General features: G+C 36.5%; 6 protein-coding genes across 12 annotated transcripts in view; 3 read left to right on the top strand and 3 right to left on the bottom strand.

The window, feature by feature from the left end:
* Window positions 1–5,024, top strand: part of LOC143352434 (GTP cyclohydrolase 1) — a 32,739-nt gene extending 27,715 nt beyond the window's left edge. For all 5 annotated transcript variants that reach the window (XM_076784919.1, XM_076784915.1, XM_076784918.1 and 2 more), the window contains one exon: window positions 12–5,024. In XM_076784919.1, coding sequence (XP_076641034.1) covers window positions 12–141 — 130 coding nt within the window. In that variant the 3' untranslated portion in view covers window positions 142–5,024. The remainder of the gene's footprint in view (window positions 1–11) is intronic.
* A 5,608-nt stretch (window positions 5,025–10,632) lies between these two features.
* On the bottom strand, window positions 10,633–13,529 carry Fib (rRNA 2'-O-methyltransferase fibrillarin). The gene is made up of 5 exons (XM_076784569.1): window positions 13,394–13,529; window positions 12,597–12,961; window positions 12,076–12,249; window positions 11,342–11,587; window positions 10,633–11,183 (listed from the first exon to the last, which is right to left on the bottom strand). Exons 1-5 carry the CDS (start codon window positions 13,404–13,406, stop codon window positions 11,013–11,015), a joined length of 969 nt encoding a protein of 322 aa, XP_076640684.1. The 5' UTR covers window positions 13,407–13,529; the 3' UTR covers window positions 10,633–11,012.
* Window positions 13,530–13,842: 313 nt separating this feature from the next.
* On the top strand, window positions 13,843–17,643 carry Xpd (general transcription and DNA repair factor IIH helicase subunit XPD). The gene is made up of 13 exons (XM_076784900.1): window positions 13,843–13,975; window positions 14,053–14,152; window positions 14,237–14,491; window positions 14,576–14,809; window positions 14,880–15,003; window positions 15,226–15,322; window positions 15,391–15,524; window positions 15,592–16,121; window positions 16,417–16,592; window positions 16,654–16,933; window positions 17,008–17,118; window positions 17,185–17,283; window positions 17,346–17,643. Exons 1-13 carry the CDS (start codon window positions 13,971–13,973, stop codon window positions 17,478–17,480), a joined length of 2,280 nt encoding a protein of 759 aa, XP_076641015.1. The 5' UTR covers window positions 13,843–13,970; the 3' UTR covers window positions 17,481–17,643.
* A 105-nt stretch (window positions 17,644–17,748) lies between these two features.
* On the bottom strand, window positions 17,749–20,399 carry LOC143352428 (tubulin-specific chaperone E-like). 3 transcript variants are annotated; one of them, XM_076784901.1, is made up of 8 exons: window positions 20,267–20,399; window positions 19,658–19,840; window positions 19,194–19,583; window positions 18,848–19,129; window positions 18,648–18,777; window positions 18,296–18,584; window positions 18,003–18,220; window positions 17,749–17,939 (listed from the first exon to the last, which is right to left on the bottom strand). In XM_076784901.1, exons 1-8 carry the CDS (start codon window positions 20,287–20,289, stop codon window positions 17,847–17,849), a joined length of 1,608 nt encoding a protein of 535 aa, XP_076641016.1. In that variant the 5' UTR covers window positions 20,290–20,399; the 3' UTR covers window positions 17,749–17,846. The 3 variants fall into 3 exon arrangements, with proteins under 3 accessions (XP_076641016.1, XP_076641019.1, XP_076641018.1); XM_076784904.1 differs by lacking the exon at window positions 20,267–20,399 and adding an exon at window positions 19,961–20,260; XM_076784903.1 differs by lacking the exon at window positions 20,267–20,399 and adding an exon at window positions 20,032–20,260.
* Window positions 20,400–20,544: 145 nt separating this feature from the next.
* Window positions 20,545–22,165, bottom strand: LOC143352430 (lactoylglutathione lyase-like). The gene is made up of 4 exons (XM_076784906.1): window positions 22,024–22,165; window positions 21,308–21,603; window positions 21,155–21,222; window positions 20,545–21,075 (listed from the first exon to the last, which is right to left on the bottom strand). Exons 1-4 carry the CDS (start codon window positions 22,111–22,113, stop codon window positions 20,888–20,890), a joined length of 642 nt encoding a protein of 213 aa, XP_076641021.1. The 5' UTR covers window positions 22,114–22,165; the 3' UTR covers window positions 20,545–20,887.
* Window positions 22,166–22,234: 69 nt separating this feature from the next.
* On the top strand, window positions 22,235–24,957 carry LOC143352429 (BRO1 domain-containing protein BROX). Its single transcript, XM_076784905.1, has 7 exons — window positions 22,235–22,374; window positions 22,551–22,781; window positions 23,085–23,180; window positions 23,251–23,429; window positions 23,515–23,690; window positions 23,751–23,983; window positions 24,066–24,957. Exons 1-7 carry the CDS (start codon window positions 22,274–22,276, stop codon window positions 24,310–24,312), a joined length of 1,263 nt encoding a protein of 420 aa, XP_076641020.1. The 5' UTR covers window positions 22,235–22,273; the 3' UTR covers window positions 24,313–24,957.
* Window positions 24,958–25,181: the final 224 nt, after the last annotated feature.

Genomic DNA, 25,181 nt, shown 5'->3' with positions numbered 1-25,181 from the left:
GCTCGTTGCAGGCACATGTGCATGGTGATGAGGGGAGTGCAGAAGATCAACAGCAAAACGGTGACGTCGACGATGCTGGGTGTGTTCCGCGACGACCCGAAGACTCGCGAGGAATTCCTGAACCTGGTGCAGAACAAGTAAACGCGACTCCGAGCTGTTCTCAAACGATGTCGTTACCATTGGTCGAGGAACCACAGAACCAAAAAATGGCCCCGACACGATTCTTGCCCCCCCCCCCCAGGAAACGTTTCTCGCCCCGTTGCTACCTCAAAAACTAAAAAAAAAAAAACAAAAAGCGTCCAAAACGAAGTCGATTTCGACGGCGTTGCTTGCGCGATAACATCCCCTCGGTTGTTCCGTGTGAAGAAATATTATCGGACCCTTGTCCACGTTGTTGAAGTAAAAGAAAAAAAGCTATGTAATAATGATTCTTATTCGACCAGCGACTATGTTGATCGACATTGTCCAAACGCGTCTCCAACAGGACGCTCTTAAACTGCTGACCGAATGACACAGAGACAATACGGTAGTTAACTTGCGGAAACATTACGCGAGTTCGATCGATTGTGCTACCGGGCGAGAAAATGAAGAAAACGGCACTTTCTTTCCCGGAGAGAGATCAGAACTTGCGCATCGTTTCGCGAAAAACGGAAGCCAATAACGCGGGATGCTCAAGGGCCATCGCGATTCTTTGATTGTTAGATGATGCTCGTGATTCTATGTGAACGCAGACAGCTTTGTAATTAGTGGAAACCCCTGCGGTTGACAATCCGGACACGCAAAGCACGAAGATGAACCGTACAGGCAGCTCTTGACGTCCTCGAGCGGTGGTCAGTTTTCTATTTGTCTCACAAGATCTACTCTTTTCGAATACAGTAGAATTCCGATGATCCCGCTGCGAACTTTGGAAATTCGACTTCTTAATTAGAAAATCATTTCCGTAGTACATGAAAGCTATTTCTGTAGAACTTTTTCTTTTGCACCCGACGAATTTTACAAATCTATAGAAATATTGTTCGAGCTGCCATCGGCATCTTCTTGCTTACTGTATAGCAATATGAACGGAACATGATACATTGATTTAAATTGTAAAACGAAAATGGGTGTCGCCCCGGAATTTTATGTGCAACCATTTTCGGGGACCTCAGGAGGGTCAAAAGCCTGGTAGCAAACTGAGAAGAAAAGATGAAAACAGGTCAAGGAACACATCGACAATATTTTTGCCGTCTTTGCGTTATCCTGCCACTGTCGCAGCGGGCTCCACCTGTTATCGAGCAGTCTGTGCATTGGCGACGTTATCAACGCTGCTGGACCAGCTGTAACCACTGTTTCGATTATTGTACCTTGAGAATACTTTTGGTAGCGTTGCCAATATATATTATAGAAGCTGTTTCGAGCAGCCGCGTTTTCGTCGACGAGACGAAGCAATTAGGAAATTCTCCGGTGAGCCTTCTCGGCCGGCCTCGACCGGAACACTGTCGAAACAGCTTTCAGCGAACCGTTGTTTCAGGAAACACGTATTCTATCATAGATTCTACATTATCGTTTCCCTGAAAACAGTCTTCGCAGCGATGCGTCGAGCCGGCCGAGAACTGTAAGCGTATCGCACGGAATGTTCTCTAATGAATTATGCGACCGCTAGACTCTCTCTTCTGTATGAACATTCGCGGTGTACCTACACGTGTGTCGGTGATTATGAGAGCAGCCTAAGACAAAATTCCAAACAAATTGATCTTTTTTGTTATGTATCGATTGATTCTACTAATAATTATTATACGGAGTGTCTCAGCTAAAGGAAGTCATAAAAAATATTTATACCATAATTTAGATGGTCTTGAAGGAGGAATACCATTGAAGAAACATTTCTTTGTCAGGTTATTTTTTCATAGTTTTTCCAAGGTCGTCGTAAATTTTTATCAGGAGAACTTATATTTTCTTTTCATTCCATCTTGTAGCGGCTGACAAAATACATTTGAATATGTTTAAGTCATGACCTTCGGGTGACCTTCGGTACCAAAAATGTGATAAAATTATAGGATAACATTAGGGTTGAAGAAAATATAGATTATATATTATATGTATATTAAATATTAAATATTATCATAGTCAAATATATTTTTCTTATCAAATCAGAAGCAAAAGCCTAAATATCTCGAAGAAGTAAGACATGACTTGCGTCACTTTCATAATCATTGGCACAATTCCTGTGTAGACTTAACAATATTGCAGACGCGTTATAACAAAAACTGCTATACTATTGTTTAAAATATTTTTCACGTTATTAAATTTGTTTACGCTTGACCCCTTGTACTATAACACTGACAATGAGTCACACTCGTGATGGAGATTTCGAGCAGGACCTGTTCAAAATGTATATTATTAATTTCCTTTAAATCGAAATAAAATTTTGTTCATTTGCTGCCGATGCACAGCCATCGGAGAACACATAGGTATGCAATAAATATTCTTCATTCTTCTCATAAGAAATTTGTATGAACTACAGAAAAGTTCTAATCACTGCAATCGTGAAATAAATTGTAGTACAAGGGGTTGGTAAATTACTAAAAATTTAACTATTAGTAAATTGCATCAATTTTATATGCATAAAATGAAAAAAACCATATATAATAGCAAAATATTCTTCGGTCGGAAGAAATGTTTGGTTTTCGAGGCGAAGGGTTAAATTAACAATTTAGTTTACGAAGAACAGCCTCGGAGAAGATCTTTTTAAACGACAATCTAAGACCGAGAAGAATAATTTGGTTGACTTTTGGTCGCGTCGTTCGTTATGGGACAATCCGTGCTTTTGCGGATGTTCATGTTTCTCGCCTGTAGAACGTCCCAGCCATACGTTCTGCAGCGTGGAACATCCAGAGACATGCGTTGAAGCTGTTCATTCCATTACTTTGTATCTCTTGCTGTTTGTATCATTTATTCAAATAATAGCGAAGAACACGTTCGCGACGCGTTAGAACGAACGCACGAGAAATTTTATGGTGAAAGTATAGGGTAAGGGACCCAATTACTGTTCCTACATTAATTATACTTATTTTTAAAGCATAATGAATATTAAAAAAGAGATATATAACATATATATATACTAATTTTAATGAAAAAATTTAATATCTATTTTAATTCAATATTTAATAGATTAATATATGCACCATAATTGGGTCCTTTACCCTATATCAGGCCTGGGCAAATTGCGGCTCGCGAGCCACAAACGACTCCTCTCCCTACTCCTGGGTCCCCCCACCAAACTCCTATGGAGTGTAGATGTGCACACATATATTCGCAGTCACGCGAGGCAAAGCATGAAATAGTTGATAGTGGGGGAACCGGTACGCTGGTAGTGGTAGTCGTGAAGCGACAGCGGGGAAAAAGTTGCCCGGGCCTGCCCTACATATAGGCAGAGTCGCCAGATCAAGACTTGTTCCCCCACTCTAACTTCTCCTTCTACCACGCTACTCCCCATGCTTCCGCCACGGCCCGGTCACGTGACGCGTTTCGTCTTTGTCGTGCATACTCCGGTACTGGCAGAGAGGGGGTAACTTTTTCCCCTCAATTCGTGCTCCCTCCCCTCATCTGGCGACACTGCATACAGGAGATCGGACGCGCGATGTCCCAGCCATACATCGTGCGTCGCGAACCGTTTAACTGTGTAAAAGGGGAAAAAGAACACAATTATTTGTCCCGTGTACAACATTCAAGAGTTTATCTTTACTTGTCCGTTAACTTTACGTAATAACTTTGCGGCTATTCCACCGAATGACCAATGACAAATAACGAGAGAGAGAGAGTTACTGCGTACGACATCATTTGTTCTTGGAATTGTATTTTTATAGCGACACCGCGGAAAGATGATCTTGATACTCAAAGGCACCGATCGTTTTAACCCTTTCGCGGCCGTTATTTGTTCTCGTTTCTAAACCACGATACTAAACATGTAAATAACTGATATACTTATAAGATCGACAGAGAATTTTGTATTTTGCACAATTGTACACGCTGTAAATGCTTACGATGTACACAATCTGTTTGTTATATTAGGTTGTCGCGTATGGTATGTCCAATTTTTAACAGTAACGTTAAACAAACATCACCCGCTGCTAAATATAAATTTATGCATCAAAGAATTGCGAGCCTCTTGATTGTATTACGATAGAAATTGAATTTTTTGGTCGTTCTCCATTTGCAAGATTGTTATCTCCATTTTGTGGTCTTCTCTACCATCGACAAATAGTGCGCTGATTAATCGATGCACTTTGACCAAAATTAACCATCGTTAATATGTTATTTCATATGAAAAGCATACTCAACAATCGCATTGATTGACGTCGAAATAAACATTAAAAGTAATATTGGACATCTAAAGAAAAGTTGATGGTAAAACCTCAAGATCAGCTGTGCACCTTAAAATGATAATAGACTTGTAGATAGTAATAGTATTTTTTTATCAAAATGCTTTGTAACATTTGCATTCTAAAATCGGACATTTCATATGGAACAACCTAATAATTCATTATGATTCTTGGGAGAGCGTATTTCGTTTGTCCATTGTTCCACGATTAGCAGGTGAAAAATTCATAAAATTATTTCCAAGTACAGACTTCCTTTCACTTAGACGTGAACGATAAAACAGGTTAAATACAGATTTGATGGCAAAGGGTTAAAATTTATCAGACCGTGCACCGGGGTCGCATCGTTGCAACTCGAAACGAGGAAGATTGATGAATGCCAGACGCGTCGCAAGAGCTCCATAGTATTATCTCGGGCGCCGTTGAATTGACTATATATTCATTCGTCGAACTTCCGTGAACTTCGGAACACGGCACACGTTCGAAAGGTGTCACGTGGAAGGTTCAGACAGCGTTGCGCGACTTTTAGTGCAGCCTTCGATATTCTATTTTTCCCGACCTTCAAACAATGAAACGAAAAATCTTAATGTTATTTATGAGAATGAATGTTTAATATTTATAATATTTTTGTGACAATGTTATATAAAGTTATATTTATACTTTCAACGGCCTGTGCTTCTTCCCGGAGGCTCTCCTGAAAGAATTACCCGAACGGACTCCAAAAACGCGGATGCGTGAAACGGTTCGCGGCTCCGGCTACCATAAACTTTTACTTCTTTCGACGACAGAAAGCCAACGTCACAAGCGACATTTCACCACCGATGACGTATTCCGAGGACGTCATCGGAATTGCATTTCCACCGGGTTGCGTCTGAAACAACCGTTGGATTACGCATGCGAAAATATCCGAGTAATTTGGTTCGCATTTTCACGCCTAATTTATCGGCGTGGGTAGTCTCGTGCAAATCGATAAACCCTTTGCACTCCTGAGTCCAGTGTGACTCGGCATTTTTAATTTGCCTGTTAAAATATGAGTTCCAGCTCAGATTATTAATTTTGTTTGCCTGACGCTTTGACTGCCGAATAAAACCCCCAAAGAAATAAAATCAATACAGTTTCATTAATAAAATTGCGGCTGTACATTTTTGCATCCTAAAAGACCGGGCAAAACTTATCTGTCTCGAATACATCGCAATACAAATTAATTTCTGAGCCTGGTCAAAGAATAGCAGATTTTATACTGTAATGATAAAACTACTTAGGAGAAATCTAGAACAGTGGTAGAATTGAAAGAATTTAAGATCAATTTATTGAAATTATTAAAGGAAGAGATTAATATTTATTTGGCTCTAGTATCTTGCAATTGAATAAATTTTTATTTCGCACAAAAGACTGCAGTCTAGGAAGCAAAATTGTTTGAAATTAGTATCAATCACGCAACTGTCTTTTGGAGTACATTTTAAACCTTCGGAGTGCAAGGATTTTTAACGCCATACTGACAACAACTCGCTTCAATCATTACAATATGTAGAACACTACCAATCGTTATTTTTTTAAACTAATTAGTAATTACTCATCTGGGAAGCTTCCCTCGCTGGAAAAAAAAACTCGCGTAAAGATCGCAAATTTAAAAATGGCTGAGCAAAGAGAAAATGAAGCCATAAAAGCCAAAGTTTTGCAAACATATGTACTAACAGTGTACCCGTCGCGCGTCTATCGAAAAGAACAGCTTCTTCAGGAACGTTTCCGGTTCCGTGATGGAAGGGTCGATTGTCCTTTGGGAAAGCCCCGATCAGAACCTCGGGCAAGGTGGTACCTCGATCTTCTTCATAATAGGCTGGCCGCAGACTCGTGGAGGCGGAGCATCCGTGACGCAGAGGTTTTCAGCGTCTCCCTGATGAAGAAGGAAGACCATGCTGTTGGCGGATGGTGTTTTCCGGTTCCTGTTTGAGGAACAACATGGGCTGCCGCAAGGCCGTTTGACGACGCTGGGCTCTCGGACACATTTTCCGCTGCTATATCGTTGGCTGACATTTTTCGACATTCCACTCGGAACGTCCCTTTTGCACACAGTTCGTTCCCTGAAAACGAAACTCACATGAGCCAAAACCATTTAAATCGAACCTATCAACCATTAAAAGTGATTGGTATGCATTGCCGTATGAAAATGGCACGGTTGAATTTATTTAGTTTTGTTGCAGATTATCTCGGATTGAAGCACTCTGTTTACATTTTCTGATCTCATTAATACAGTTGAAAATACCCAGTTACGTAAGCATTCAAAGTGAATTTATATTTTTCATCCTTTTTTACGTTTATGACCTTAAATGACCTTGAACGACCTTGAATGACTACATCGTTGAAATTGTTTCGTAGAGGGCTACAATCGTGGGTCTTCAAAAATATGTGGTTCCGTTTAAAAAAAAAAACTAAGTTGACCTTCAAATTTCCTAAGCATCTCCACCCGAAGAAAATTGTGTGCACCACGTAATGGGCCCGTCGAAGCCAAATAACTTTTGTCTAAAACATTTCTTCCTATCTCAAAGAAGTTAGAAGTTATTCTATTTTATTTCTTTATATTATTTTAAACATTTTTTTGTTCGATCACAACTTCCCAGAATCGATCGGCAAAGAGCACAGGCAACATACAGACGATTGACCGTGAACTTATTTTTTAACATTCAACGCGGGTTAGAATGGGTACGATTGACCTCGACCTAGAGTACAGAGGTGACCAATCTACAGAGCTATGGCTACAATTTTGAAAGGCTGATTGCAAGAACGTGGCAAGGTCCCGTGCCAGTTAGCGGTGGGTTTGCAGAAGCTACACGCTATTCTTAATTCCGAAAAGATGACTCATTGATATCTCGAGGCAATAGAGCGAAGAAATTGCGTATCGCTTGGTCGCGAATGGAAATATTATCGATTGCACGACTGGCCGGCTGCAATAAAAAACGCAGGAAGAAAGACTGACCGACATTGTTACGAAATTTCTGATGAAACACGTTCGCGGCGTTCTACGAAATTACTTTGTACGTCGGTGTAATTAACACAAGGTCAAAATGGCCGGTTCCAATATTTTTAATTTGCGATTATTGTAAAGAATTTATTTCCTTGGGTATATACTATTTAAAAATAGTTAAAAATTCGGATGAATATACACTCCTGTTGGCAACATAAAATAGTTAAATAAATAATTGCAGCGCTCGTTTGGAAGACCTTAAAAAGACGAATAAATATTTTTACGAACGCGTTGCCAGGAGGACAAGGGCTGCAAGGGGTGCAACACGGAATCGGCGGAGATTTCAGCACCCTTAAAGCTTCAACATTCAAACAGGAAACGCCTCGCAACAGCGCTCTTTGTATAGCATTCTCGTATTCGGCGCGTTCTTTAATGATACGCTGGTTTTCTTTCTTCAGCCGTGCTATTTCCGCTTCGAGCTGTATAACGGAATCAATGAAAATTTATATCTTAATGTGGAGACGTGGTCGTATTTACAAGCATCGTTCTGTACCTCGAGCTCTCGTCTTATTCTGTCCTTGTCCTTCATCATCGCTTGAATAGCCGCATCCGTGCAAATGATCTCCACAGCCTTCGGAGTTTGTACCACCTCTTGCGAGGGATGTTCGACAATTTCCTCCACTTTCTCCACTTTCTCGGGCTGTTCCTCGACGACTGGTTCCACTGGTTCCGGCACGTGTTCCACTTGCTGCACTTGCTGCACTTGCTGCACTTGCTGTACTACTGGCTCCTTCTAAGTATTAACTTAAGTTAGAAACTTGAAAAGCCTTTTAACAAGCTTATCCCAGTTTTTATCAATTCAGTGATCGTAAACCTTCAACCGGTCTTTACAATTATCAGACTGTGGAGTTTTATATAAAACAAAAATCCTCGATCCTTTCTGCAAGTTCTTTCAAACTTTGTCGACTGTTTTAAATTCCCCCCACTCGATTGTTAATGGGCGCATAAAGTCCACAATTTAATTATCATTTCTACATAAAATGGAGTCTGGTATGAATCATTTTAGAGCGAGAAACATAGTGAAAAGAGTCTCGTATTCCACCTCGCGCCTCAGCTTCTCCTCCTCGCATTCCGCCAGCTTCTTCTTCAAGTTCTCAATCTCGCAGAGCCTCGCCAATAATTCTCTGCGCATCAACTCGAGCGCCTTCCTGCAATCGTCTAACTTCTTCTCCACTATAGCGGTCCACTGCTGTATCCGACCGAGTATGTCGACGAACATCAGCTTTTACGTGGACAATAACAAATTAGAATTTCTTGGGACCGAACGATCCTCGATAAATCAGGTCCTTCGACGCGCCTACGTTTCGTGTACAGACTTAAAAATTGGTAAAAGAGTCGAATCGTTCGGAACGATCAGTAATCGTGAAATTGGTACTTTCAACTCGCTTTATAATATCTTACACCTCGAGACAGAGTATCGGTAAACGTTACAAAGCGTCTTTATAGTCCTTGTACCCTCTCTAAACACTCCCCCAACAAGTCCTCCCAATTTTATGACGTTTCTACTTGCGTGCGGGGTTCAACCTTTGAATCGTGTTCAAAGTTCTCGCCTAAGGTGGCCAATGCTTTACCAGCTTCTTGCAAGTTCTGCTCCACGAGGTCGATCATTTCGTCTATCTTCTTGTCTCTAAATCCAAAGACAATTTAGATGGTTCTCTATTTGCAAAATCGGTCTTAACACTTTACCTACCGGAAGCGTAGGAATTTCTAACACTAGGCTTACGGGGCATTGAAAGTGACTATTTCACATTATTTTATCAAAATAACGAGAATGTGTTTATTCAAATTTTTCGTTTTTTTTTTTTTTTGTAATAATGCATCTTTACAGTCTCAATAATCGTAAATTAAAAATATTAGAACGCGTCCCGTAAACCTAGTGTTAACAGTAAAGGAATTTTAACTATGCTGTACCAAGAGGAAGCTTAAGAATCCTCTTTTACATAACAATCACAAACGAAATTATTAAATTAAATTACTATAGTGGTGGTTTCTTGGTTCGTGATGGAAATTGCTATTGCTACTGAAGAGGCTATTGAATGCCACTGAATTACCAATTTATTAATACTGAAATTAACTAGATTGTAATGTAAAGTGAATAATAATGCTGATCGTTTCTATGATGAACAAAACTTGTGTGAAACGCACAAAAAGGGCGGCATTCAACGTGTTCAAAAATCCTCAACGGACCACAAACTTGAAAAAATTATGGAATAATCTCCGGTAGACAATATGTTAAAAACGAGCTTACAGAATGATTTAATAAACGATCCTCCATAACAGTGATGAGCAACCCGCTGACTGCAGTGGGCCAAAAGTGGATCTATTATTTTTTCTTATTAGATAATATGTTGTGAAAATATTTCCAGCAAAAGTGACTCAGTGTTCAGCTAACAATAAAAATGTTAATGAAAATTTTCATAGAAGCTTTCATTCAATAAAACGTAAATGTGACTACAATTTTTGTTATGGAATCTCTTTTTTTAAAGAAATCTCTTTAAATAAAGCATTGGGGTACTTATGTCGAAAATTAATTAGTTTAGAAGTTATGATCACGGCGCGGCGGGCCGCAGGACCAAGTGTGGCCCGCGGCCCACCGGTTGCCCACGTCACTGCTCTATAATATTCCTAGAGCAACATGAATTCCATACCCGACACATCCTGGCATCTGTGCGATACAAGAACAGCACGGTCCGCCAGTAGTCGCGGGTTTCTCAATTTGCGAGACATCTTTCTCCTCCTCTCTCCGCTCCACAGTGACTGAGGATTCTTCAACTTTTTCTGTTATAATAGATGAACTTTCTTCCGTAGTTTCCGCCAAGTCCGCGCCCCCCATTAAACGATCTTCGGTTACTATGTTTGATGAGGATTTACGTCCCGTGCCGCTGACCGATTTTTTAGATTTCAGTATTTTTGAGGATTTTCGGTTCTCGTCGATCGCTGTAAATGAATGGTTAATTGCAGTCGACAATTAACCACTGCTCGTCCGGTTGATCGCGAGATCTTACCGGTTTTGGACGTGTTCAATAAGCGCGACATTTTGATGCCAATGATGCTCAATGCCAATGTAACAAGATCATAATGATTATGTGTTCCCGAAACGGTTTGTTCCGTTTGGTTAATCTACACGTGATTTTGACGCATCATTTTAACGAGCTCGCGTGAAACTACCGTACGTTGAACATTGCGTTCGTTGTCATTTGTTTGAAAGCTTTCGGATATAATGCATAGTTTAAAAATACAATTGAACCAGGGTTACCAAATAATTTTCGTTTCTTTTTATTTCGTTATGAAAGTATAAGTGAAAATGGTCTTTCGAGATATTTAAAATATAAACTTTGTATTAAACAATCGTACATGTACATTCATTCCGATGTACCGAGTTCACAGGTACAAGCATGAATTAAATTGCATTTATCGAGAACAGCTCCGAATACCTGCACAATAGTCGTCTAACTTTACATTATATATTACAAAATCATTTCAATCTACGTTCCCGTGGGTTTCACGAAATCTTTGAAAAACATTATTTGCAGTCAACCAGTCAAAAGATATTGCATACATTCTAGGGGAATAATGGTCAATCAAAATGATCTTAAAAATTAGATGATACATATATACATATAGAAGGTGTTTTAAGTGGCTTTTTTCGGAGGCGGCCTGAAGACACCCACCACCACGGCGTGATCTCTCTCGTACGGTTCTAATGTGATTTGCTCCTGCGGTTTCAATTTGTCGGAGACCAGCTTCTTCACTTCAGCGGCGAATACTGCTTCAGGTTGAGCCGTGGAGTCTATACAGCTCGCCTGCAAAAAGAAATAAAATATGAGCATGACATTGCAATAGATGAATCACTAGAGAACCCGAATGTGGGATTTCGAAATTTTCGAGAACCCGTCCCGACCCGACACTTTCGAGTTCTCTATTAATCGCCTGTTTTAAGATTATTTACTGATGGACTTGCCTTAATAGAAATAACAAAGTGACCTCCGTTTTTAAGGAAGTACTGCGCATTTAAAGCCACTATTCTAGCTTGGTCAGGTTGTGCAACATCGGCGAATATCGTGTCAACCATTCCAACGAGCATTCTATACTTATGTGGGTGCCTAGCATCTTCGATTATTGGAATGATATTCGTCCGTTTCTTAGCAACGTTTAGGAGATCTCTACCGGATCTGTGCGAAAATTCTACTGCGTACACCAGTCCTTCCTGAAAACATAAAATATACATTCAAAATGTTTGCATACTGTGGAATGCAAGTAAATTGGGATCAAATTTATAACATTTGTACACGCGCCTTTTTCGAGCAAGACAAGAAGAATCTTGCACAATGAAAAACGAGTATGTAATTGTTATAGCATAACTTCGACACCAATTTGGTAATAATTCGCTAAACTGGCTCTAATGTATGCATAACGAATAGACTGTGGATCTTTCTGCAAAATAAACATTGTATGCATAACGAATAGACTGTGGATCTTTCTGCAAAATAAACATTGTCTGCATCAATTACAAGAAAGGGAAGTTACATAAAAGATGATTGCTACTCTTAATAACTTTGATAGATTGTAAATAATATACTAGCAATATTAAATTCATCTGATGTCAGTTTCACCTACTCATTTTTACATAAAATCCACAGTCTAATAATGAAATATATATATTTTTTTATTGCAATGAACTGTGTGTACACTTACTGGACCAACAATATCTGCTACATGCGATACTGTAGTCCCAGATGCAGCACCTAGGTATAATACTTTGCTTCCTGGTGGCATGTGAATTTGATCTACACCACCAAGTATGGCAGCAGCCAACTTTGATCTAAATGGATTCCACACTCTGTACTCAATTTTTTCTGCATTGTCCGCCTGCAATGTTAATATAAAAAATTTTATTATAATTGGTTAGATGATTGAATGGGTGTCCAGTAAAAGGTTATATGTTACATTTTGTAAAACAAGACGTAAAAACAATTTCTTGCTCCATATAGTAATGAAAGCTAATGTAATATTCTACAATATAGAACCTCTAGTGCCATTGTTGGGCACTAAAAGCTTTCCCAAAGTAATTTGTACGTCACATTAGCTCTTCTTGCATGGAGAAGTCCATTTCAGAAAATGTATAGCATATGCCTTTCTCCCAAACATTCATTCAATTATTATACTTCTAAATATACTTGGAGAATTGAATTATATGAATTGCTATTGTATTATACCTCAACACTAATCCTCTTTTCACCATATACTTCTGAACCTGGTACTAAATTTAATGTGACTAATGCATCCTCTTTCCCCCTAGCTATGAAAACTCCTTCGTGACGATGTGGCTCTATGACCACAGTTTTGCCACCTTTGAAACCTCCTCCTCCTCCACGTCCTCCTCTGCCTCCACCACGACCGCCACGCCCACGCGGTGTGCCACCTCCTCTGCCTCCGCCACCTCCACCTCCACCTCTTCCTCTAAATCCTCCTCCCCCTCCAGCTCCGCCTCTACCTCTAAATCCTCCTCCGCCTCCTCGTCCTCCACCACCTCTGCTACCTCTAAATCCGCCACCTCCTCCGCCTCCACCCGGAGAAAATCCTGTGATTAAATAAACAGTACATAAATAATTTTCTGTCTAATTCAATGTATCCATTTATTGCATAATTTTTGGTTACAATTATAATTAATATATAATTTCTACAGATTTCTGTACAGTATATATAAATGTACTTTTTATCTTTTCCGAAACAAGTACACGTTATGCTAGGTTAAGATATGTAAATCTATCTAAAAATGTGAATATCAATATTTACCTGACTGAATACTTTACGTATTTCGATAGAAAATGATTTATTACAGAAAAATAAATATGTAGATGTGATAAATATAGTATACATACATCTTATTAAGAAAAGACCGAAATAATTATTTACATACAAGGTTACCGAAACGCGTGACCAATATGTATAATTTTTTTTCTCAACTATTGAAACGAATAAACCATTCAGTATGATGTCAAATAATAATTACCTGGCTTTCCCATTTCTTATTAAAAATAACGAAATGTCTATTCTTAATTCAATTATTACTTTAACTCTCCATGCACGTGTGTGTCGGACGCCAAACGTTCACGGAAATTATCGAGGTTTCAAACATCGACTTCCGGTTGAGACATCACTATCGAGTGCGGTTGTATCGATACTTGCGAATCGATTATATATCAAGACACAATTCAAACACTTATTTAAACAAATATCACTTTTCATTTATATATTTATTTTTTCCGAACAATATTTATTTTCTTTGTATGTCAATGCATAAGAAAAAATATTATTTTAGAATCACAATACGTTTCTGTCAGTACACAAAACTGGGATTGATGCGTCTACGTAACTATCGATAGTGTCAATAAATTATCGATAGTTTTCGACAACGATGATCGTCGATAATTATCAATAGGACCATCGATAGTTCCGTGCCGCTATCGAGTAATGTTGAAGCTGTAACCTAACGTTGAATATTTGAAAATATTGCTGTCGTTATATCAATGAATAAATGACATTACACTATATAAGACTTATATTTATGTAATAAAAGATACAGAAATATGAAGTAAATAAGAACACTCATTTATTAACATTCTCAAGTATCCCGAGAGCAACAATCTTACAACCTGTTTATGTTTACAGAATCAGCGTCGATGGGTTACTAGTATATTTTCCTTATGATTACATTTATCCAGAGCAATATGCGTATATGCTCGAGCTCAAACGTGGCCTGGATGCAAAAGTATTTGTTTTACACGTATTTTTATATTACAGAATTGTTGACAATGTTTCCAACACGTTTATAATGATTTTATTTATAATGTAGGGCCACTGTTTGCTGGAAATGCCTTCAGGCACTGGCAAAACAATCACTCTGTTGTCGTTAATTGTAGCTTACATGTTGGAACATCCACTGGATGTTACAAAATTAATTTATTGCTCCCGTACTGTGCCAGAAATAGAGAAAGTCATAGAAGAGTTAAAGAAGCTTATAGACTATTATGAGAAAGAAACTGAAAGTAAACCTAAGATCGTTGGCTTAGTGCTTAGCTCTCGAAAAAATATGTGTATCCACCCAGAGGTAATTTCCTGTTATTTCTAGTTCTCTTTTGTTTATAATTTTAAGCGTGCAACGAAATGCATTAAAATAACTTATTTCAAATAGGTGAGCAGAGAACGCGAAGGTAAAATAGTTGACGGACGTTGCCATTCTCTCACAGCATCGTACATTCGTGAAAGGCATAATTACGATGAGTCTACTCCTATCTGTAATTTCTACGAGGGATTTGACATAGAAGGCAAAGAGCAGATTGTACCATCTGGAATATACTCAATTGATGACTTGAAACAATATGGAAGGGACCGTAATTGGTGCCCATATTTCCTTGCAAGGTTTACAGTAAGCATCTGAAAGATGGGCTCTAAATTTTCATAGTAGCTGAAGCATTAATACTTGTATATTATTTCAGATGTTACATGCTCAAATTGTGGTGTACAGTTATCATTATTTGCTGGATCCCAAAATCGCTGAAATTGTATCAAAAGAATTGAGTAAATCTTCTGTTGTGGTTTTTGATGAAGCCCACAATATAGGTATATTTCATGTTTGTTATATTATTACGAAATCATGCATTCATGAGGAATTAGTCAACAAATTTATTTCTTTGGGTATATATTAGAACAAAAAAATGGCTAAAAATTTAGATAGACACATTCTCATTATTTTTATGCAGTGATTTAGAATGGTCACTTTTACTCTGTAAATCTAATGTTAAATTAAAGTGAAGAGAATTCTAATCTCTTAATTCATTATAGATAACGTATGCATCGATTCAATGAGTGTAAAGATAAATAGAAGATCATTGGAGAAAAGTTCTGCTAATATACAGCTCCTTGAAAAGACAGTAGCAGAGTGAGTCAATTCTCATAGTATTGCCACTACCTACAATAATCACTAATTTATTATTATGAATTTTATAGAATGAGAGAAGACGATGTAAACAAATTGAAGGAAGAATATGATAGATTAGTAGAAGGATTGAGAGATGCACAGGTTGCAAGAGAAACTGATATTATTTTATCTAATCCTATTTTACCGGATGAAGTTCTACACGGTATATTTTTATTACCATAAATGATAAAAACAGTTATAATTTTAATTAATCTGTTGTATTGTTTCAGAGGTGGTTCCTGGTAATATAAGAAATGCCGAACATTTCGTTAGTTTTCTAAAACGGTTTGTGGAATACCTGAAAACACGTTTGCGTGTGCAGCACGTGGTGCAAGAATCACCTGCTGCATTCTTGAGAGATGTACAATCAAAAGTTTCGATAGAACGAAAGCCATTGAGATTTTGCGCCGAACGATTGGCGACTTTGTTGCGGACCATGGAAATAGGCGACTTAACTGATTTTTCACCAATAATCCTGGTTACCCATCTTGCAACTCTAGTTTCAACATACACAAAAGGGTTTACTATTATTGTAGAACCTTATGATGATAAAACACCCACTGTTTTAAACCCAATTCTTCAATTCAGTTGTGTGGACTCGTCTATCGCAATGAAGCCTATATTTGATAGGTTTCAATCTGTAGTAATCACATCGGGAACACTGTCTCCTTTGGACATGTATCCCAAAATATTGAATTTCCATCCAGTCATAATGTCATCTTTTACAATGACGTTGGCTAGACCGTGTCTTCTGCCTATGGTGAGTTTACTAACAGTCTATTATCAATCAATAATCGTATTATTATTGATTAAAGAATCACCACAAGTCGGGAAGGCATTGGGTCAAGACGAGTCGGGTTCTCGAAAATTTCGGGATTCTCGAATATGGAATTCCTAAGAATATTCGAGAACCCTAATATGCTCAGGAGTCTCAAATATTCTCGAAAGTCCATCGCGATCCCGAATAAAATTCTCGTCCCATCTCGACCCGACATTTTCGGGTTCTCGCACAGCTCTTATTATTACTAAAACAAGAAAATTTCTTTTAACACTAGATCGTAGCGAAAGGTAATGATCAAGTAGCAATCTCATCCAAATATGAAACCAGGGAAGACGTTGCTGTTATCAGAAATTATGGTCAATTATTAGTTGAGTTTGCAGCCACTGTACCTGACGGTTTAGTTTGCTTCTTCACCTCGTATTTGTACATGGAATCTGTAGTAGCTGCATGGTACGTATTAATGAAATTATTTCGTTTAGATTATATTTTTATACTATACATTCTTTTCTAGGTACGATCAAGGTGTTGTAGATCAACTGCAGAGGCATAAGTTATTATTTATCGAAACTCAAGACTCTGCGGAAACAAGTTTGGCACTAATTAATTATATAAAGGCTTGTGAAAGTGGAAGAGGAGCTGTTCTTCTTTCGGTTGCTCGCGGCAAAGTATCTGAAGGTGTAGATTTCGATCACCATTTAGGAAGAGCTGTTCTTATGTTCGGAATTCCTTATGTATATACACAATCGCGTATTTTAAAAGCACGTCTCGAATATCTCCGTGATCAGTTCCAGGTAAGTATTTGTGTATTAATATAAATGGTAAAATATAATAAGTTTACCAAAAATATTCCTGTGGTCTTTTTCAGATCAGAGAAAACGATTTTTTAACTTTTGATGCCATGAGACACGCAGCACAATGTGTGGGGCGTGCAATTAGAGGAAAAACTGATTATGGTATAATGGTGTTTGCAGACAAGGTAATGATTAATTATTATAAAATATACTAATTTAATTAGCAATCATTTTCTTTCATTTAATTATAGAGATTCTCAAGAATAGATAAACGAAGTAAATTACCAAAATGGATACAGGAACATTTAAATGATGGTTTGTGTAACTTGTCCACTGAAGAAGCTGTACAGGTAAGATTTAACTCTTGCTCCTAATTCGAATTTTGAAACTATCATTTCAATATCATTTCCAGATCAGTAAACGATGGTTACGACAAATGGCGCAACCGTTCACGCGTGAGAATCAATTAGGATTATCATTGTTAACGCGAGAACAACTCGAAAAGGAGGAATACAGTAAGATTGAACAGCAGGCACAACAAAATTAAATACTTAGTATTGTGTTTGTAATAAATTATTTGTCTCATTTTTTGGACAAAGACGATGACACGTAATATGTAAAGATATACAATAATTTGTACTTTACATACCATTTGTATTATAACGAGTATAGAATATAAATATCTTTTCATAAATATCGTAATGCAAATTATTTCCTTCGATAATATACAATCTTCCGAAATTAAAGAAATACGTATTTATTAGTAGTGGGTAACAGTTGGTAAATTATACTTGTGCCATTAAAAATTCAGAAAATATACTTGTGCCATTAAAAAAGTTTAATAACAAAGTATGGTGGTGAAATTTTAACAGTGTACAAAATACAATTACATCTATAAACAATTTATTTTGTATCACCACCTCACGAGAACTTGATCCCCGTCTTGTATTGAGTAGTAGCTCAGTTCCTGAAGTAGTTTATCCAAAGGAATTTCATCTTTAGATAACTGCAAAATAATTAAAAAATTCTGTCTTACAAATTTCTTGCAGATAAGCGTAATTGCACTCACATTGTGTTGTATAAATGAGAGAGTAGGTATTTTTCCTCCGGTCCTGAAAAGTCTCTGTGCAAGCCCAATCACTTTCTGAACTTCCATATCTTTTAAAAGTTTCCTTTTAATTCCTCTAGGCTGATTCGGATGGCCTGGACATAAAAATTCTACCGTGATAACATTAGAAACCATTTCAACTTTTGGTTTAGCCGATGGGATGTCAGAAATTCCACCTTCTAGAAATGATATAAATAACGTATGACAATTAATTTAGACACGGTTGAAAATGGTATGTTATTATTTTTACATACTTGCAACCAATAACGGATATCGAGGATGCTCAATTACGAATTCTTTTCTTTTTTCCGAATTATTTTCAGTTTCCATCCATTTTGGTAAATGCAACTTCAAATAATCGTATTCCGCGCCTCGTCTTTCGCCATGTGCTATTTCAGTGCCATTTAAAATTTTCAGTTTTGAGATTCTTGCTATTATTAGCTGACGTGCAGTCTCCAAATTTTGATCTTTCAAAATTGGATTTTCCCTAAATTTCAGATCTTCTAAATTATTAAGTTTTTCTAATTCCGATACAGATCGCCACTGAAAATTTCAATAATAAATACTCCTTTGCAATTTGTACATTTATATAATAAGAATATATACCTCCGATATGTTATTTTGCGATAGATGTAGTTGTCGCAAAACTGGAAAGGCTGAAGTTTTTGCTGTCGGTTCAATAGATGGAAATCTTATTTCGTCTATCTTATTTAAATTTAAATTGAGGTATTCTAAGCTGTAAAATGAAACTGGTTAAGGAAAGATCTTCCATTAAGTATCGTTAATCAAAAATTATGAAACGTTACCGTGGAAGTGAACCCAATTTGAGAACATCATCCCAATTGGATATCAAATTTCCTTCAAGCGTTAGTCTAAGTATTTTCATTAAGTTTTCATCTTCTAGTGGTTTTTGCATAATGCTGACAGTATTAAAAGAAATCGAGACTTCTTGGATAGATGGAAACATACACATACATTGTTGAATATCAAACCAGTTGTAATTCATTCTTGCCATGTTTAAATTTTCAACCATTGAAAACGAGGTACTCAGCGATTCTATATCTTCTTCAATGGGTAAGTAATTTTCACTAAAAAGAATAGTAAATGAAGAACAATGAGAAACGTGACTAATACTAAATTTAACTAATTTACCTGACATTCAGGCGAGTAAGAGAATGAAGTTGACAACAAATGTCTGCTACAATTCTCCAACTGTTAATTAAATTTCTAGATATATCTAACTCTTCCAAATTTGAACATAACTCTTCTAGTTCAGCAGGATTACCAGCATCGCTGACATATTGATCTCTGAGCCATATTATTTTCAACTGGTCGAATTTACTTTGTTTCCTATTTACTTTGGAGAAACCAACGAGTTCCAGGAAGGGAGCATTAATTTCCTTCTGTAAGCTCATTAACTTGTCTCTGTCGATACCCGCTAACTCATCGTTGATGAGACCGTAACGAATCTTTATAGCATGTGGGCAAGAGATTCCAAATTTAGCTTTACCAGGCCGTATGAACGAGCCTGACGTAGGATGCCTATCGTAAAACATACGTATTATAAAAATATTATATCGATTCAATTGCTGCAGAAAATTACGCATTTGCTTTACCTGGCTTTGAAATATTGTACTCCTTCGTATGTGCCATTATGTTTACCACGAGTAGGATCATCCCAGTCGATACCGAGCCACTGACCTTTTGTGCTTCCGACAGGACCAACATATTTCAATGTACCTCTGTGTCCATCACACTCGATTCGGCTGTCAATTTCATATTTTTTGTCTTCTACCATACTAAAAAACAATGATTTCTATAATATTCGTAAGAAAATCCGTTCGCGATACTTTTTCTATATCACGAACATCGTGACAATCGTGTCACCAAATGTCACTGTACTCTAAATCGTGATTTACATTTTAGTATTTTTATAGAAATTATTAGGTACGTGTGTACATATACTTCACATTGCGGTCTGAAGTCTAACCTCAATATTGTAGATGATCATTGAAAAGAACGAGACAAAAGCGAGATATTAATATTTCAAGCAGGAGATAGTTGTCACACGGAATTGTCGCAGGTAATACTTATAACAAACACGAGTGATTATACAAACATGGTTCTATCAAAAGTAAAAGTCATATACGGCGATATGACAGTTCTCTGTTGTATACTACAAAACCACCTAAGAGCTCGATAGTTCAAGATATTCCACTACTCACGGAATAGAGCTTACGATCTTCATCTGTGTTTGAATACGAATGTACGCGTGTGCGACACGTCTGTGTAGAGAAATCAAGCAGTAACGCTTTGTAGCTTTCTTTCCATTGACTAACAAATACTGACTAAGAAAGAGTATCTAAATCTTGCAGTATACACTCAGTACTGAGAAATGGCGTTTTATATGGTGAGCCTTTATTATTGATAATAAAGATTTATTATATATAATTCAATATATACTAAATAAACAACGAGTTAACATAAAAAAAGGAAATAATAATTGAAAAATAAATATTTTGATTTTATTCATCAAAAAGCACATAGATGTTACATTGTACATAAAATACATATATATGTATACATATATACATAACACAATGTAATACAAAAATGTACAAATGCTAAAAATATAGAGTATCTAAATATTAGTAATTACATTTTTAATATACATGATACATACATACATATACATATACGTATACATACATATACATATACGTATACATACATACATACACATATGCATATATGGGTGTCCGATTTTTACCCTTTGTTATTGAGTGTTTGGTAAATATATGTATATATAACAGGTATTCAAAGAAATGACTTCTCGTATAAATACATTAATGATTTAGAGCTGTATTCGCGACATTGGTCGGATTTAGAATTTCGATCCAGTAGCCGTCAGGATCTTTAATGAAGGCGAGCCCTTTCATCTTGCCATCGTTAGGCTTCTTCACGAATTCTACGTTTAACTTCTCAAATCTTTCACATGCTTTGTCAACATCAGGCACTGCAAGTCCAATATGTCCTGTAAATTAAATACAAAATTTCTTGTTAAAAAACATGCATTTCAATGCTTGTTTATTTGTACATTATTGGCGTATTACCAAATCCACGTGGTTCACTGTTTCCATTATGGTATTGAGCATCAGGATCTGTTTCAGTGCCCCAATTACTAGAAAAATGAAAGACACCAACTTAGGTTTATTTACAAATATCCAATCAAGGGTTCATATCAATTTAAGAATTTTCCCACATACTGAGTCAGTTCTATGGTAGCTTTACGGCTGAATGTCCATTCTATACATTCTCTTCTATCAGTTGGAATATCCTTTTCATTTTCGTATCCCATAAAATACAAAGAGAATTTCATTTCAGGAAAATCAAGTTTCTGTAATAAACGCATACCAAGTACTTCAGTATAAAAAGGTATTGATTTCCTTGGGTCTTTAATACGATACATTGTTTGCTGCATAATGTATCCATTTGTTGCAGGATCACGTTCCTTGATAAGTTCCTGCACTTCGCTATTTGTTAAACCTGAAGGTTCGCCCATCTGTAAAAGGCATTAAGAAATTTTAATTGAACAAATAGATAACGATTATTTAATTATTAATATCATTATCACGGCAGACTTATTTATCAGTTGTACTTCGATAGAACGTAATACTCAATTGATCTGTAGATAAATTATCGCTACTGTACAAGGACATCAGTGTCGATAATATTTCTACACTGAATTGATAGATTGAAAAAATTATCAACGCAATTAAGTGCAACAAATTGAACAGATAAATACAATTGTTTTGTTACGGAGCGATTTTATTCTGGTGTCGTATCTTCCCTTGAAAGCGTATAGGTTATCTTGAAGAAGTATTCATTTTTATACTAATCAAATTGTTACAGCGATAATAACGTGAATTTATGAATTGTCCATTAATATAAAATAGTAAGTAGACCATTTTTTAATTCTTACCTTTTGATTTTTATTAAATAACGACGATTGACTCTGGAGCACACGCTTACACACTAGACGGAAGTGTGCAAATAACTGTGCGATACTCATATCTCACCAAAAAGTGGAATATCTTTCATTGAGTGCATGTAGTTGTGTAGTGGTGTTACGTCGCTGTTTTACCTTGATTTCACTTTATCTGTCAAACCGAACAAGGTAGAGTGTTCGATCATTATTAGGGGAAACAGCTTGATATTTAACTTTTTACATAATGGCACACTGGTTTCATCGTAATATGCTAAAAGCGACGACAAATCAAAAATTTGAATTCAAAATAGCGAATGCTACCGATGCTACAAGGAAACTGTGCAGGTTAGATATCAATTAAGATAATAAATCCAACGTATTTAATGTTCCAGAAGATTAATGTATACTTATAATAACACGATTTTAGAATCAATTCGTATAAAACAATAGGAATACAACTAACAAACTATCATCGCGTTATATTTCGTAGGAAATATATAATTAACTCTTTTATTTTTCAGTGATTTGAGACTGTCAAGAATGCGTCTTCTAGACCTGATCAAAAATCCAAATAATTCGAGTGATTCTGTAGAACCAGCTTTTCACAGCTATTTAAGTTTGTTGTATGGATTTATGTGGGAGATCAGTTCGTCTGCGGATCAAGATCAACACAGTGGATGCCCAAATCCTAGTAAACTTAGAAATGTGCTTGTATACAAATGGACACACACATTGTTGGGATCAAATACTTAGTAATATTTCTATTATATTTCCATTATTTTTTATCTATAACAGGGCTGCCGAACTTCTTCTCCGCTGCTGCTTTGCGATCCTACTCTTAGTAATTTGGCTAACTGATACATTAGCCGTGTCCGGGCAATAGAAAAAATTATTTTACTAGCCCTTCCCTCCTGTAAACTATATCCATCGAGTAGAGTGATGGGATTTGTTCAGCCTAGCATGCAAGTCGAGGAAGGAGCTGACAGCTGCTCATGAGCAACTTGTTCGGTAGCCTGGATCTATAAAAATATTACAATTTAAATTTTTAATCAAAGCTCGAGAGCTGATGCCATTTACGAGGCAGCTAATATGAGTGTCAACGTAGGACTTTGGTTTATGAAGCATGCTGCAATGATTGCTGCTAAAGATGAGTAAGTATTAAACATATAAATAATATTCTAATCTAATACAGAATAATATTAGAATAATATGATATTTCAGCATAAGTATGAACGAAGCGAAGGATGTACATACAATGCTGAGAAGAGCTGCAGGAATATTTACTTTTGTACAAACACAATTCTTGCCGAAATTGGCAGATCCTCCACCAATTGGAAGTGATCTAGATCCACGGATACTAATTGCATATGTAAATCAATGTACAGCAGAAGCGCAAGAAGGTTAACTAATATATCACTTTACATTTATTATTCATTACTAATTGCCAATACATATGTATATATTTTCATTCATGTTGTATTACAGTTACAGTAGCAAGGGCAGTGGAATTAAAGCATAACTCCAGCTTAATATCAGCTTTGGCTAATGAAACAAGTAAATTGTTTCTAGATGCTGCTAATATTTTACGTCCATTCAAGCCAGAGATATCGGCTCAATGGATTAAATATTTGGAACTGAAAGCGTCGTTTTATAGGTCCTATGTAAGTGAATAAATATGACAATAGGAAAATGTTGATTTATTGGAACGTCGATCTTTTTAGGCTTACAACTATTGCGGTGAAAATTTATTGGCTATGGATAAATGCGGAGAAGCTATTAAAGCTTTGCAAGAAAGCGAAGCTTGTTTGAAGAAAGCTAACGCATTGTGTCAAGAATATGGGAAAAGCAAAGGACCAGCACCTACGGTGAAACCTAATGAACATATTGTGTTTAAAAGATTAGCTCCTACAGTAAAACTTACTCTTGATAAATGTAATCGAGAAAATGGTTTGATGTAAGTGCTATTTGTGTGAATCACGTATACTTCTGTAGAAGACTTTAACTAATTATTGCTTTTGTTAATTTTTATTTCAAAGTTATCACCATACAATACCAGGAGAAGTTCCAACACTAGATACAAAAGCTACTTATGGTTTGGTGAGTCCTATCGATTTTGCAATGCAACCTCATCATCCTGTATGGAATCTGGATGTGTACAATAAATTATGTAGCTTAAACCCAGCCTCTATAGAGAAAGAACAAAATCTGCCTCCTGTGAAAGAGGACGCAGTTCATCAGAGCACCAAGGATCCTAAAAACGAAAGTGGCTGTATATTGCAATAAGTTTAACGTAGGAATAGTCAATTAAATTCACCGCATTTTTATTGCAGCGACATTAAGTTTTGCTTTAAACTGTTACACAGTTGACAATCCAGTATTGCAACACTATTTTAACATTTATTTCGGCGCAATTAATACTATACACGAGCTTTTAACTAAAAGGTACTGCATGAATTGTATCTATGACAAACGAACTATCGCGAGGAATATTTTCAAGTAAATGAAAGAATATGTACTAAACTTGAACATTTCTAGCACATTCTAATCATTACTAACACGTGTGTGCTTTAGATCTGTGCAATAGATATGCAAATATAATGCATACGAACTAATGTATTTTGTAAATAATTTATGCGATGTCGTTTTACTAGTTTTAAAAACATTTATAGAAGCTTATTGTTGTTGAGTACTTCGAAAGCTAGTCAATACTATAAAAAGAAGTATTTTTAATTTGAACATTTATTTTTGCGTAGGTGATCATAAAATGTCACCGATACGCGACGTTTTACTAAATGAATTTTGTATGAGACATATTTACAAGTAATTTGTTATTGCTATCATATAGTACAATGGGAAGATTGTATGTAACAAAATATATTTTGAAATTACGTTTTATATTTATTGAGGCTATAATAAAGTGAGAAAAACAGTTTTATGCGATAAGTTACTTTTAATTTGTACATGTTCCAAGAATCGACCAATATAATGAATTGTATATGTATATATATGCATCGTCAACTGTTATGTATTTATTTTTAAATACCAGAGGCAATAATTTACGAATGAAAGATCGTACACCATGCACATTTTGTGTGAAACACCTCATGAATAAAGTGAAAACTAATAAAATGCAGATTATCGTTTATTTCTCT

The sequence above is a fragment of the Halictus rubicundus genome, chromosome 3 (assembly GCF_050948215.1).
Source record: "Halictus rubicundus isolate RS-2024b chromosome 3, iyHalRubi1_principal, whole genome shotgun sequence".
In the NCBI taxonomy this organism is placed as follows: Eukaryota; Metazoa; Arthropoda; class Insecta; order Hymenoptera; family Halictidae; genus Halictus; species Halictus rubicundus.
This window is presented reverse-complemented; position numbering and strand designations above follow the sequence as displayed.

Excerpts from the sequence above, each read along its gene's own strand:
- LOC143352430 (XM_076784906.1), bottom strand. The coding sequence starts at position 22,113 with ATGAGTATCGCACAGTTATTTGCACACTTCCGTCTAGTGTGTAAGCGT. Across the intron at positions 21,223-21,307 it reads GCTACCATAGAACTGACTCA|TAATTGGGGCACTGAAACAG; the intron begins GTATGTGGGAAA and ends TCATTTTTCTAG. Across the intron at positions 21,076-21,154 it reads CAGTGAACCACGTGGATTTG|GACATATTGGACTTGCAGTG; the intron begins GTAATACGCCAA and ends TTTAATTTACAG.
- LOC143352428 (XM_076784901.1), bottom strand. The coding sequence starts at position 20,289 with ATGAAGATCGTAAGCTCTATTCC. Across the intron at positions 19,584-19,657 it reads GTACAATATTTCAAAGCCAG|GCATCCTACGTCAGGCTCGT; the intron begins GTAAAGCAAATG and ends GTTTTACGATAG. Across the intron at positions 18,221-18,295 it reads ATATCCGTTATTGGTTGCAA|AAGGTGGAATTTCTGACATC; the intron begins GTATGTAAAAAT and ends TATCATTTCTAG.
- Xpd (XM_076784900.1), top strand. Across the intron at positions 14,153-14,236 it reads AACGTGGCCTGGATGCAAAA|GGCCACTGTTTGCTGGAAAT; the intron begins GTATTTGTTTTA and ends TTTATAATGTAG. Across the intron at positions 15,323-15,390 it reads CTTGAAAAGACAGTAGCAGA|AATGAGAGAAGACGATGTAA; the intron begins GTGAGTCAATTC and ends TGAATTTTATAG.
- LOC143352429 (XM_076784905.1), top strand. The coding sequence starts at position 22,274 with ATGGCACACTGGTTTCATCGTAATATGCTAAAAGCGACGACAAATCAA. Across the intron at positions 22,375-22,550 it reads GCTACAAGGAAACTGTGCAG|TGATTTGAGACTGTCAAGAA; the intron begins GTTAGATATCAA and ends TTTATTTTTCAG. Across the intron at positions 23,691-23,750 it reads CGTCGTTTTATAGGTCCTAT|GCTTACAACTATTGCGGTGA; the intron begins GTAAGTGAATAA and ends CGATCTTTTTAG.
- Fib (XM_076784569.1), bottom strand. Across the intron at positions 12,250-12,596 it reads AAAAGAGGATTAGTGTTGAG|GCGGACAATGCAGAAAAAAT; the intron begins GTATAATACAAT and ends TTAACATTGCAG. Across the intron at positions 11,184-11,341 it reads ACTTTGTTATTTCTATTAAG|GCGAGCTGTATAGACTCCAC; the intron begins GCAAGTCCATCA and ends TTCTTTTTGCAG.